Below are 13,646 nucleotides of genomic sequence, written 5' to 3'. Positions count from 1 at the left end.
AAGTTTCTCCGGTCTCGGAAGCAATAAAAACATCGCACGGCGATAAAACATGCAACAAATCATAATTTCCAAGTTCCATGCAAAAGTTTCACGCGAGATATCGTATCAGTACCGACTGGAAAGCCGATGTTTCGCGATATATTGTATTTGTATACCTATGCGACCCCTGATAAAAGTCGAGACAAAGTTTACCTCTGGTTTTGTATATATTTTCGCGCTCACGTTCCCATGGAATTGAGAACGAAGTGGCTACGTGAACAATGTAGGTACCTGGGCCAATCAACATTTTTACCGTATAATCTGTCCGCGACATTTTTCAAACAATTTCAGATTTTTGTAAGTAAACATGTTTTTTCTGTAATTTAATAGATGGTGTACATGAATACATGCCATCCTACGTAAGTTCAACCTATTAAACCGTGGAAGTAAGATTTTTTGGTCACGCCAGAGATAATTTTGGTAACGCAGGAGACGCCCAAAGCGTCGGTAAAATAGTTGATTGGCCCACCCATTAAATAATGGCACCCACGGATCTAACAAAAAGAGTGTCACGCGAATCAATGTGATGCGCCATAAATAAAAAAATGTAAAATCAAAACCCCGACTGCATTAAAAAAAACTAAAAAGAAACACTAAGGATAATTTATTGAATCAGGCGTTACACTCGCGACCTTAAAACTTTTTTTTAATTTAGTGTTCCTCGCTAAACTGTAACGTTTATGATTATGATACTACTAATACTACTTCTTCTATATTATAGCACACTATAGGTACTACTTCTATTAAACAAATGTCTGTACATGTCGCTCCTCCACCTCCACACTGTAAAAACACACAAACCCAAATATCACCACCACTCATATATTATCTCTGATTGAGTTCAAATTCCTAAGTGTAGTGTGATGGTGATAGTTAGGGTTGAGTGATTTGCGTGTTTGCAGTGTGAAAATGATACAAAGTGGACCCAGTGTTTGAAATCAAACGGAACACCTGTATTTTTTTATTGAGATTTTCGTTTTATTCTCATTATTTTAAAATAAAACAAATAAAAATAATCATTTATTACTAACCGCTAACCGACCTGGCTAAGGTCGCGGGATCGCGGTGGATGCGGAAAGCACAAGACCGATCTGAGTGGAGAGCCTTGGGGGAGGCCTATGTTCAGCAGTGGGGGGACGTCTTTCGGCTGACACGATGATGATGATGACTAACCGTTAAATATTATTTAACCTTAATTAATAAGACAAATTCTGCTGGAAAAATATTCAAGTTCAAGTGGCAATGGGTGGGCCACATCGCCCGAAGAACAGATAACCGTTGGGGGAGTTCTCGAGTGGCAACACTGGCAACCAACTGGAAGACGAAGCGTTGGCAGGCCTCCCACCAGGTGGACTGACGACATCGTGAGAGTTGCGGGAAACGGGTGGATGCAAGTGGCGAGTTTTCGTTCATTGTGTCATTTTAAGGGGGAGGCCTTTGTTCAGCAGTGGACGTCTTACGGCTGATGATGATGATGAAAAGACAAATTCAAGATTTACTTTTAGCTTAGCTTGTTCTTACCCAGCTGAGCACTATACAATACCTAGTACAATTTTAGCTGATTCTTCATGTTACATGCAAAACCTAGAAATAACCTTGGTAAACGTTGCCACGCACTTTATTTTTCTAAAAAGTCATATCTTGTTAACGGACTACGAAAGTTTCCCTAAGTCCTTAAACTCTTGCAAATTAATTTTGTTTATTTAGCGATCTGGCCGACTTGACATAAGTTTGGTATACATACGTAAATTTCATGACATAAATTAAAAATTTAATTAAAATTATTAAAATTTATTATTAATTATTATTATTTTTTATTTAATATAGTCGAAACAAATACAATGTACTTATTATGCCACTATTGGAAAACCCACAGGGGTTTATGTAATAGTAGGCGAGTTACAGGGGTTCAGTACATAGATCTTTACTTACGATAATTAAGTTGAAGTATACATAGTAAGTTGTTATTACATTTTGCCGGATTGTTGGCAATGTTAACAACTTCGTTTAACAATTCCTTTGGAAGGGTATTTAGAATGGCAGGTACTAGGTAAGAGTTGGTTCTCCTTCCATAGGAATTATTATTACTTTAAGAACGCTTTACTTTTACCCTTTTAGTGAAAATCCTAATCAAAAAAAGAACTAAGTAGCGTACAGTCACGATAGCCACCACTAACGTTAGTAACAAGCTTCCTAATACTATTACTATTAAGTCTACTTCATAGTACTGCCTCCAAGTAAGGAACCAGGCAGGGGAGCGTAAGTGTTTAGTGCCGCCGTGCCGCAGAACGTGCTCCGTCCACCACACCGCGCGGTCCAGGGGGGACATCGGCTGGTCGTTCATCAGATCTCTAATTTTCAACATGTTTTGTCGGTAACTGAAAATAAATATACAGTGTGTAAGCAGCAGCCAAGCATTTTTTTAAGGGAGGCTAAAGTAACGTATCTCTGTAACTTTGTTAATTTAAAAAAAATACATAATTTTAGTTACGTCACTAATTTCGCCAAACTATGACGTTTATTGGCGAATATTGACAATTAGAACAATTGTACCCTACTTAATGTTATGCTTACCGCCCACGACCGAGCTGTGCTGTCAAGCCCGCACCCTATTCCATTGCAATACGGCGCAACTCCCCACACACAACCGGGCCCTGGGCCACACACTATACAATGCTTAATTATAATCAAAACCTGTTTTTATTTTACGACTACAGTACTTACACTTATCTTTGCGAATCAAATTTTTCTAGCAAATGCTTTATTTGATATTTACCACGAGCTTTACCGTGAAGGAAAACGTCGAGAAGTAATCTGTGCAAGCCTGTGAAGCAATTCAATAGTGTGCGCGAAGTTCCCAATCCACACTGACCTGCGAGGGATCTGCGGCCCAAGCCCTCTCATTCTGAGAGGACAGGGTGGCATGTGCCCTTTTCGGTGTCCTTTCGTTTCACCACTTAACTAGTTATTCATTTTTTAGTTTTAGTTTTATTAGGTGGCACTGATAGAACCAAAAAACAAAATCTTTCTTTCACTCTTTTTTTATATATTCCAAGATGTGATGTAATGTAAAGTAGGTAGTGTGGTAAGCGCAGCCTCTTATGAACAAGATTAAAAATAAGCTAAGCTAAGACCACAACATACCTGGGATCTCCAATAACTGTCTCAATAGCGTTCTTCACAATCTCTGCATTGACACTCTTAATATCAAGCTGCAGCCCGACCCCGTGGTGGACGTAGTGCTCAACATTGTACCACTGGTCGGCCAGCACGGGGACGCCAATTAATGGGACACCAGCGTTGATTGCCTCGTCAGTGGATTGAAGACCTCCTTGGGTTATGAACAGCTTTATTTTCGGGTGGTCTGTACGAGAAATAAATTAATTACAGTTTGTTATTACTTATTTGCATTTATATTGGATCAGTCCTGTCTCTTTGAATATTTGTCAACTTTTTATTTTAGTATTATTTTACATTATAACGTGTGGGGTACGTAAAAAAGTACTTAATTAATTAAAAAAAATACACTTTCTCCTATGATTACTACCGTTACTGTGGCTAAAATAGATTAAGATTTATGCAATACAATATCATCGAGAACGTGTAAGGACTTAAAATCCCAGCTATCAATTTGTGTTATCGCCGACGCGGCAAACGAATTGGCTGTTCACTGCTGGGTCGAAGCAAAAAGCGTATTGTAGTTAGTTAAAACGCGCAATGTATGAAATACGCTTTCTGCGCTGCTGGTAGCGCGTGGTATTAGCTAAGTTATGATACTCACAAAGTAAGTCGGATTGCGGCAGCCATTTCGATATTCTAATATTACTGGTACGACCAGGAAGCTCGTCTTCATTCCACTTCCACAGTACGTCATAGGGTAAGGCTGAGAATGCTTTGATGAAGGCCTGAATCTTTTCTGGAGGAAGTACTGAAGGGTCCACATTTGTACCAAAACTCATGTAGATTACGCCGTGTTTTGAAGAGTCCAGATACGCCTTCAGATCCTTAAATAGAAGATTTACTTTTGAAATCTTGTTTGTGATGTGGGTGATAATCAATCTATCTATCTCATACCTTTAAACGAGCTATTCTTACATATAATAATATACTCAAAATCTCGGAAACGTATTTTTTATTATTTAGTCGTATTTTTTAGGTCCGCAGGCAAAATGGCAAAATCGGAACCCTTATAGTTTCGCCATGTCTGTCTGTCCATCCGCGGCTTTGCTCAGGGACTATCAATGCTAGAAAGCTGTAATTTTGCACGAATATATAATATGTAAACTGTACAATAAAATTTTTTTTTAAAGTACCTCCCATAGACGTAAAGTGGGGGTGTTTTTTTTTTCTCATCCAACCTTAAGGTGTGGGGTATCGTTGGATAGGTCTTTTAAAACGATTACGGGGTTGTTACAACGATTTTTCGATTCAGTAATTTGTTTGCAAAATATTCAACTTAAAAGTGCAAATTTTCAAAAAAAATTAAACCGGTGGGTGGAAAAATTTGGAAAACTTCAGGATGAATGGTAGTAAGATGAATGAATGAAAATTGAGGATGAAGCTTATATCAAACTTACAAGGAAAACTATAACGGTTAAGTTTTCTTGAGAATTATTAGTTGTTTAAGAGTAAATAGTAGCCTAAGGTATAAAATATACCAAAACGGAATATTCCGTAAAAAATACGAAATCCTTTGAAAAATATTACTTTATTTTTCGTAACAGCTACGGAATCCTATTTCAGGCGTGTCCGACACGCTGTTGGCCAGTTTTTTTATGTATGACCATGAAGAACTTTTTACAGCATTGTCCGATTTTGTTTTTTTTTTAATGGAAACCCCGAGGGTTGTTTTATCAAAAAAATTAAACAGCCGAAAAAATGGAAAAGCAAAAAAATTATAAACCTTTTTATTATTTAACCTTTACATAGGTACTAGTTTGAAGCCGGTTCCTCAGCACTAGCCTTCAGAAGTTAATCTATAGGTAGTCGTCTACCTGATGGGCTTATATTACCTACTCCTCCTGGTTCGTTTCGTGCTAAGGCAACAACTTCAAACTAGTACCTACCTAGGTTAAGGTTAAAAAAAAGGTTTATTCTTTTTTTCTTTTCCGTTTTTTCAGAGGTTAATTTTTTTTGTTCATTTATAGCAGTTCTTACACCAGATTAGAAAGAATAAAGATGATGAAAAGTCTGACAGACAACCAGCTTACACCTATTTTGACATACCTCAGGTAAATCTTTCTTTGGATTCTTGTGTATGCCACCTATGTACACCACATTTGAAGGCAATGGGCGAGCTTCACTCCAAACAGGATTTTCGTTTATCAAGAGTAAATCAACATTCTTTTCTAACTCTTCTAAAGGTGGCAAATCATCACCAAAATGACGCGATAGAGCGTCTCTCGTCATTGAATAAAAATATCTATCTAGGCTAGCCATCTTCCCCATTTTTAAAAGTTGCTGTATTTTATCCCATATAGTTAAATTGAAAACTCTTTTTTGAATGCAAAAAGGATAAAGGAAGGGGTGAATAGGTGCGCCAAAATTTGCTAACGTTGTTGGATTTCCTCCTAATGAATTCACTAAAATCACAGGGGCTTTGATAACATGTGTTATAGCTAGCGCTGGAAGAACAACACCTTCAATAAGTAGAAGATCAAATTGCTCATTTCCGTTTATTAGAGCTTTCATTTCTGTTGTGTTTAATTGTGTTTCAAGTGATGCCATCATGGCAGTATATAACATCATCACTTGTACATCTAAGTCATCAGTCATCTCCTTTTGTTTTGACATGAAAATGTCTCTCCAAGCGCCGTAGGAGACGTCATGGACGTCTATTTCTGTTAAGTTAGCTGGCGTCTGCCCTTTCGGGAATGCTGGATCCGGTGTCATTACAACGACTTCATGTCCTCGTTTTGCCAGTTCTTGTGTTAGTGGTCTGAACACTACTTGGTGACTTATTGAAGGCATTGGGAACCATGCAAAAATCCGAGCTGTATCACTAACTTGCAACGCTGCTAATGTAGAAAATATAAAAAGTGATCGTAACATTTTGATGTTATTGGTCGAGTGGTAATAACGTTAAATACTGCAATATACGGAGGCGTGCGACTTAAATTATAATTATAATCTTAACGTACCAAATGATTAAAATTTATCAATTATAGATAGCATGTCTGTGGGTAAAATACTTAATGAGCGTGATTTTAGGAAATTTGATTTTAAGTATGACGAATTATAAAATTTAGGCTAGATATTTGTCTGCATTTTTCCAGCTTCAAGGACACATGTTGTTTTCGTAAATATATAATAACGATCTAAAGTTTTATCTGTTAGTACTATTTAATAATTATTTCATAATCGTCTTTGAAGATTTAAACAGTATACTTATTTATAGTTATAATATCCTCTCTTTTCTATTTTAAATTCTAATGTCACTAAATCCTCTTGAGCCTACCAAGCTTTTGTAATTATTTTTTTTGTTATATTTCTGAATGAATTCAACAAATACAGCTTGTTTATTTCTTTATATATTGAGATAATAACTGACTTTGCATATGTCAGCAGCTATGCAACAATAACGAGATCTCAAAGCTTGACAATATTTTGAAGACGATCAGTCTTTCGCAACTTTGACAGTAACTTAGTAACACTGCATAATACTTGGCCGTTGCCAAACATTACATTAACTGTATCTATCTACATAACTTAGATAACATGGATTGTTAGTTTTCGTTTTTTAAGTGCAGTGGCCTAATTTAAAACCTGGTAATTTAGATAACATACCAGGGCACGTTTATTTCGATTTTGAATTTAGTTTATTTGTATTTCTGTTAGGAAGAAATGGTTTATTTAAATCTGATGTTTTCGTATCACTATTAACAGGAAATAATTCACAGTTAAGTAAAGGAAATCTTATATTAATTGTTTTAATACATTATATTTTGGCATCACTACAAAGAGTTGCGTAATGTCATGCCGTATTAAAACTTTAACACGCACGATACCGATTTATAGCTATCACGCTTAAATCACGTTCAATCAATTATTTTTACAGTCAGCAACGAATGCTGCTCTGAAAAAAGATTAATAAGAAATAAAATGAATACGTAATAAGATTGCTATAGTTACTAGACTCATTATTTGTACATATTATTAAGTTAATAGTTATAATAATAATAATAAAGTATAATTATATAAGTGTAATTATTTTGTTAGTAGTAGAATTCCAATAGTAGCTAAACAGTGAAGTACCTTTCAATAATGGCTGAACAGTACACTTTTCAAACGAATTGGACAACATAATTCCAAACGAGATGTTAGTAAGAAATGGTTTATTTAAATCTGATGTTTTCGTATCACTATTAACAGGAAATAATTCACAGTTAAGTAAAGGAAATCTTATATTAATTGTTTTAATACATTATATTTTGGCATCACTACAAAGAGTTGCGTAATGTCATGCCGTATTAAAACTTTAACACGCACGATACCGATTTATAGCTATCACGCTTAAATCACGTTCAATCAATTATTTTTACAGTCAGCAACGAATGCTGCTCTGAAAAAAGATTAATAAGAAATAAAATGAATACGTAATAAGATTGCTATAGTTACTAGACTCATTATTTGTACATATTATTAAGTTAATAGTTATAATAATAATAATAAAGTATAATTATATAAGTGTAATTATTTTGTTAGTAGTAGAATTCCAATAGTAGCTAAACAGTGAAGTACCTTTCAATAATGGCTGAACAGTACACTTTTCAAACGAATTGGACAACATAATTCCAAACGAGACTAGGCATTATAATTCTAAAAGTATAATTTACCTACAAAAGACAACAGAATTTAAAGTTCATAAAAATATTTGAACAGATTTTATTATTTTATCAATGTGTACCAGGGCCAATCAACTTTTTTACCGACACTAATCTGTCCGCGACATTTTTCAAACAATTGCAGATTTTTGTAAGTAAACATGCTTTTTCTGTAATTTAATAGATGGTGTACATGAATACATGCCATCCTACGTAAGTTTAAGCTATTAAACCGTGAAATATCTTGTTGGAAGTACGATTTTTTGGTAACGCCAGAGACAATTTTGGTAACGCAGGAGACGCCCAAAGTGTCGGTAAAATATTTGATTGGCCCACCAAAGAAGAAACACATTTTGGAAAAAAAACTACGTTTTACGACCAATATTAAACTTACGCTGGCCAGAGTAACAAAAACAAGTGTTATGAAAATTTGGATGTGTTCAAGGACATTTGTTGCTGACTGTACGATAGCAGGCTATGATTTTTATGTATGGCATTAGCTCTAACAGTTGCACATAGTAATTAAGGTGCAGAATACTTAAAACTATCGCTGTAGACGTCACAGGTAACCGAAGAGCTGGCAGCTTCCTCGGACAAAGAATAAGCATAGCTATTCAAAGAGGAAACGCTTCCAGCACCTTCGGACCTTTTTTTTTTTTATACGAAAGGAAGGCAAACGAGCAAGTGGGTCTCCTGATGGTAAGAGAATACCAACCGCCCATAAACATCTGCAACACCAGGTGTATTGCAGATGCGTTGCCAACCTAGAGGCCTAAGATGGAATACCTCAAGTGCCAGTAATTTCACCGGCTGTCTTACTCTCCACGCCGAACCAACAGTGCAAGCACTGCTGCTTCACGGCAGGATTAGCGAGCAAGATGTGGTAGCAATCCGGGCGGACCTTGCACAAAATCCTACACCTGCCCTTGCTGGACCTTGCCTAAGGGGTACTTTTTAAGTAATTTGTTTTGAGTTTTATTTTTATTTTACCTATGTATTTTTTTAAGTCTATTAGTGTTTTTTTTGTTTAATGCATTCGTTTTAATAAATATTATCTGATTCAAGAAATTAGATTTGTGTAATGGCGTCAGAGATAATAAGTACTTTGTTCTTATGTAATAACATTTACAAGCCTGTTACTCGCGACTCCGTCTGCGTAGAATTTGTTTATCCCTATCCCGCGAGAACCACGCAATTTTCCGGGTTATAGACTATCCTATAACCTTCCCCGGGATTCAAACTATCTCTAGGTTTACCGAACTTTATCTAAACCTGTGAGTGGTTTAGAAGTGATGAGATAACAAACAAAGTGGACCTATAGTCATCTACCTCACCTACGCACTTTATATTGGGCTTCAATCACTCCTGCTGGCTCGTGCTAAGCCACCGACCGACTTCAGACTGGTAGAAAATTATTTTCATGGTTTTTTGTAGTCGGTTCAATTTTCAGTTATAATTTTTTTTTCACGCTTTTTAGTGTAAATAATCTAAGATACAATAGTTTAATATCAACTGCTCATCACCTACGAAAGATTGCTTTTTCCGATGCAGAGCCGTTCATTATTGAGGAGTCCTGGTGCTTCACCACCCGTTTCACCATGTGCATTACGAGGAGCATAATATGCTTAGCAATTGTGTCAAAGTAATTAAACTTCAACCCATAAAATACTTGTTATTGAGTAGTAACTCCGATTGTCACGTGGTCTTCATCGTCAGCTCCACTTCACCAAATGATGATTTTCAAGAGCAAATGCACGAGTTACTACTAAATATAACCAATTTACAATAGGTGTCCCTACAACATTGAAGAGTTCCCTCGATTTCCTTAAGATCCAATCATCAGATCCTAATTTGGTGCTTATGGGACCTATTTGAACACATTCCCAGAAGAACGCAAAAAAAAATTCAAATCGGTTCATAAATGACGGAGTTCTGAGGTAACAAACATAAAAAAATACTACCGAATTGATAACCTCCTTTTTTGAAGTCGGTTAAAAATATTAGAATTATTCACGAGTCGACAAATTACAGATTGCTTTAATTATCCCCTTTTGTTATCTTCTAATCATATCGTAGCGAGCGAGGTACTTAAATATTTTCATAGCAGCATTACGTTTCAATAAATTCTAACCGTGCTAAAATTATCAGAAAAAAGTGACAAATGTATCAAAGCAGTCATGGTGATCATAAAGATCGGCACATTCTTGAAAAATATACCGTAAGCACATACAAGTAATGTATTACAATTACTTGTATTGTGCCGTAAGTCTGTAGCACAGTACTGTTATAGTGAGTAATGAACAGTAAATTGGCCATAATACTGCAGTTTAGCATGCAATCAATACCACTCTTAAGGCGTGTACGAGTGTTCAGTCAGCTCCACTTCACCAAATGATGATTTTCAAGAGCAAATGCACGAGTTACTACTAAAATATCCAATTTATTATAGGTGTCCCTACAACATCGAAGAGTTCCCTCAATTTTCTTAAGATCCAATCATCAGATCCTAATTTGGTGCTTATGGGACCTATTTAAACACATTCCCAGAAGAACGCAAAAAAAATTCAAATCGGTTCATAAATGACGGAGTTCTGAGGTAACAAACATAAAAAAATACTACCGAATTGATAACCTCCAATTTGAAGTCGGTTAAAATATAAGAATGATTCACATTGCTCTAATTATCCTCTGTTATCTGCTAATCATGTCGTAGCGAGCGAGGTAGGTACTTAAATATTTCGTAGTAGCATTACATTTCAATAAATTCTTTCTAAAAGTGCTAAAATTATCAGAAAAAAGCATATTAACGCAGTCATGGTGATCATAAAGATCGGCAAATTCTTGAAAAATATACCGTAAGTCTATTTGGGTTCCTTCCGGCGACCTTGCTCGTACAAATGAGACTGTTTGCTCTTCTGCTACGCGTTGATTGATTATTATTGTACTACATACATTGCGTAAAATAATACAACTCTGAATAAATGTTCTATCTAAAAATCGTCACATCACTATATCAGCTGTAACACTCCTGTCCAGAGGTGGTGTAGGGGTTATAGCACGAAGCACGGAATGCTAAGGACCTGGGTTTGATTCGCAGCGCGTCTCTTTTTCTGGATTTTTTCTGTGTATCCATGTTTCAGCTTGTATTTTCGTTGTATTTCACGGGATGTCCGTAAAAGTAACAAATTTGGAGTTGAAATAAAGAATACAAAGGACTCCAAAAACCAATCTTAATCTTGATCTTATATTTGCTTCACATGACATTTCGCATAGCACATTTAAAAAACTCAACGGTACAAGCCCGGGTTTGAAGCCACGAATCTCTGCTGGAGAGACTACAAGATAAACCAATAAGGTTCCTGTGACACTATAGGGTAAAACCATACAATAATTGGCCACGGTACAGTAATTGCCCACTTGAATTAAATCAAAAATGTACAAAGTAAAGTGGTGATAAATCATAACAAATATCGTGCTAATTATAATAATCTGGTCACTTTTATCATTAATTTATTTGTAATATTGTTGTTTCATATAAAAAATTCAAGTGGCAATTACTGTAACGTGGCCAATTACTGTATGGTTTACCCTATATAGACTAACTGAATATAGCTGTAGTATTGTGAGGTTCGTTTGACAACTTTGACATTTGGGTCACAATTGTGATTGATTAATAATAGACAACCTTCAACAAAGGACTCAAACAAACCATAATGACACGAGGTGTCAGCCAGGTGTAAGCCATCCGAGCAAAGCGAGGGTGGCTATAGTTCGAGTGTCATTATGGTTGTTTAGTCTCGCGTTAAACACTCTACTTTTTACTTTGAATGCGAAGAAAAAAAACGACGTTCTATTTCAAATTACAATGTTACTTTTTAAAAACGTACGCTCAATACGACTAATGTACATCTTCAAAATTCAAATAGCAAAAAAAATTATTCCGCGGTTTTTCTTTTCTTTTTTTTGTAAAATGACGCTTTAAATTCTTGCATATTTAGCCAACAGATTAAAAATTGAAAACTATTTTAAAACTAATTGGACTATGCATAATAAAATGAAAATATCCTTAATATACTTAAATATGAATCTATCATATTCGTAATCATTAATTGTGTTTCACGAAATCAAATCGTGTTTTTTAAATATTTTTGCACAGCTGTCATTTTGAGGTTATTTTCACGCCCTAAAAATTGTCTATACCTACACAATCACTGACAATGACGATAATCCTCCATTCACAAACACCGTGTTTGGCTGTTTAGGGGTTTCCAAAGTAAAATAAAAAAAAACTATACTAAAGATTAATGAGGAGCTTTAGTTCCGATATGCAGAGACTAAAGTAACATTTAAAAACCATGAGAAGTGAAAATCGTCAAGTCGGTCATGATACTAACGCTATCTCAACTATACTCGTAAAGCTATATCGACAGCCAGCCCAGTGGGTTAGAGAGCCTGACTACGAAGCTTGAGGTCCCGGGTTCAATCCTCGGGGCAGATATTTGTATGAAAATACAAAATATGCTTCTCGAATCTTGGGTGTTTAATAATATGTATTTTTAATATGTATCTCTGCGTCTAGGTATATGCGTAATTCTTTTCTGAAGCTAAGCCATCTCCTCTGCAATCGATCGCTGAAGATACCAGAGTGCGTTTGGCACGTTGCTATGTGTTTACAGTTCTTTTGTACGGAGCGGAATCATTAACGACGTTAACGGAACCTTAACACAAAATATGAGCAACCGTTTGGAGGGCTTTGAGATGTGGGTGTACAGAAGAATTCTGAAAATATCGTGGACGGATAGAATATCAAATTATGTGAAAACGGTAGATTAAAAGTATTATAACCCATATATTTAGAATGGGCTAATTATTAGCTTTCATTTGATACCCATATTGTTACAACACAAAATATTTTTTTTCATTCCTCCGCCATATTTTTTTTTCGCAGACGCCATCGAAATATTATATAGCCTATAGTTATGACGTATCTATAGAATATCCTCCTATGTTAAAATCCGTCCAGCCGTTCAGGCTGCAGCGAGGTCCAAAGAAATAGACATACATACCCACATACATACATACATACAGTGGCGTGGCGTCAGATATTTTCGTGGTAAAGCCGAAGCCGAGTTGGCCGAGTGGATTGACTTATGGCCTTTGGACTTTGGACCACTTGATACTTAGACAAGTTGGTACTTAGACCAGTTGCGTCTTAGACCAATTGCTACTTAGACCAATTGCTAATTTGTTACGTAGACCAGCTGCTTTTTAGATGAAATTATACTAAGTAATACTAACCCGATAACTGTACGAGCGCGAGCGCTATATGTTCCCTTATTAGTTCCCTCGGAAACGGGGAAAATAAATTGGTTTCATTATTGCTGTAATATTTTCCCTTATCATCTTAGTTCTGTTTGGCTGAGAAATGACAAAAGTTTGACGAAAATATTCTGAAAGGAAATCCTAGACTAACAAAAGATACATGCTTATGTCATGCGATATATGTATATCATTTTTTAATGAGAACGTATCTTAATATTAAATTAATTAATACCGCGATACCTACGTAGTTTTTCCTTGGAGTTACCATACCATAATATAATTAATATATACAAACAACCAGAGAGCCATGGTGGCCTAGTGGTTTGACCTCGCCTCTCAAACAGAGGGTCGTGAGTTCAAACCCCGGAATTACATTTGAAATTTACCAGGAGCTTTGCGGTGAAGGAAAACATCGTGAGGAAACCTGTACAAACATGTGAAGCAATTCAATGGTGCGTGTGA

The 13,646-nt window shown here is 35.9% G+C and overlaps 1 protein-coding gene across 1 annotated transcript; it reads right to left on the bottom strand.

The window, feature by feature from the left end:
• Positions 1 to 627: 627 nt before the first annotated feature.
• On the bottom strand, positions 628 to 6,139 carry LOC141440399 (UDP-glucosyltransferase 2-like). The gene is made up of 4 exons (XM_074104907.1): positions 5,266 to 6,139; positions 3,821 to 4,043; positions 3,184 to 3,403; positions 628 to 2,417 (listed from the first exon to the last, which is right to left on the bottom strand). The coding sequence occupies exons 1-4, from the start codon at positions 6,088 to 6,090 to the stop codon at positions 2,129 to 2,131; spliced, it is 1,557 nt and encodes a 518-aa protein (XP_073961008.1). The 5' UTR covers positions 6,091 to 6,139; the 3' UTR covers positions 628 to 2,128.
• Between the last annotated feature and the right edge of the window lie 7,507 nt (positions 6,140 to 13,646).

This window comes from Choristoneura fumiferana, chromosome 22 (assembly GCF_025370935.1).
Source record: "Choristoneura fumiferana chromosome 22, NRCan_CFum_1, whole genome shotgun sequence".
NCBI lineage: Eukaryota > Metazoa > Arthropoda > Insecta > Lepidoptera > Tortricidae > Choristoneura > Choristoneura fumiferana.
Note: the sequence above shows the minus strand (reverse complement) of the source record. Positions and strands in the feature narration are given on the sequence as shown.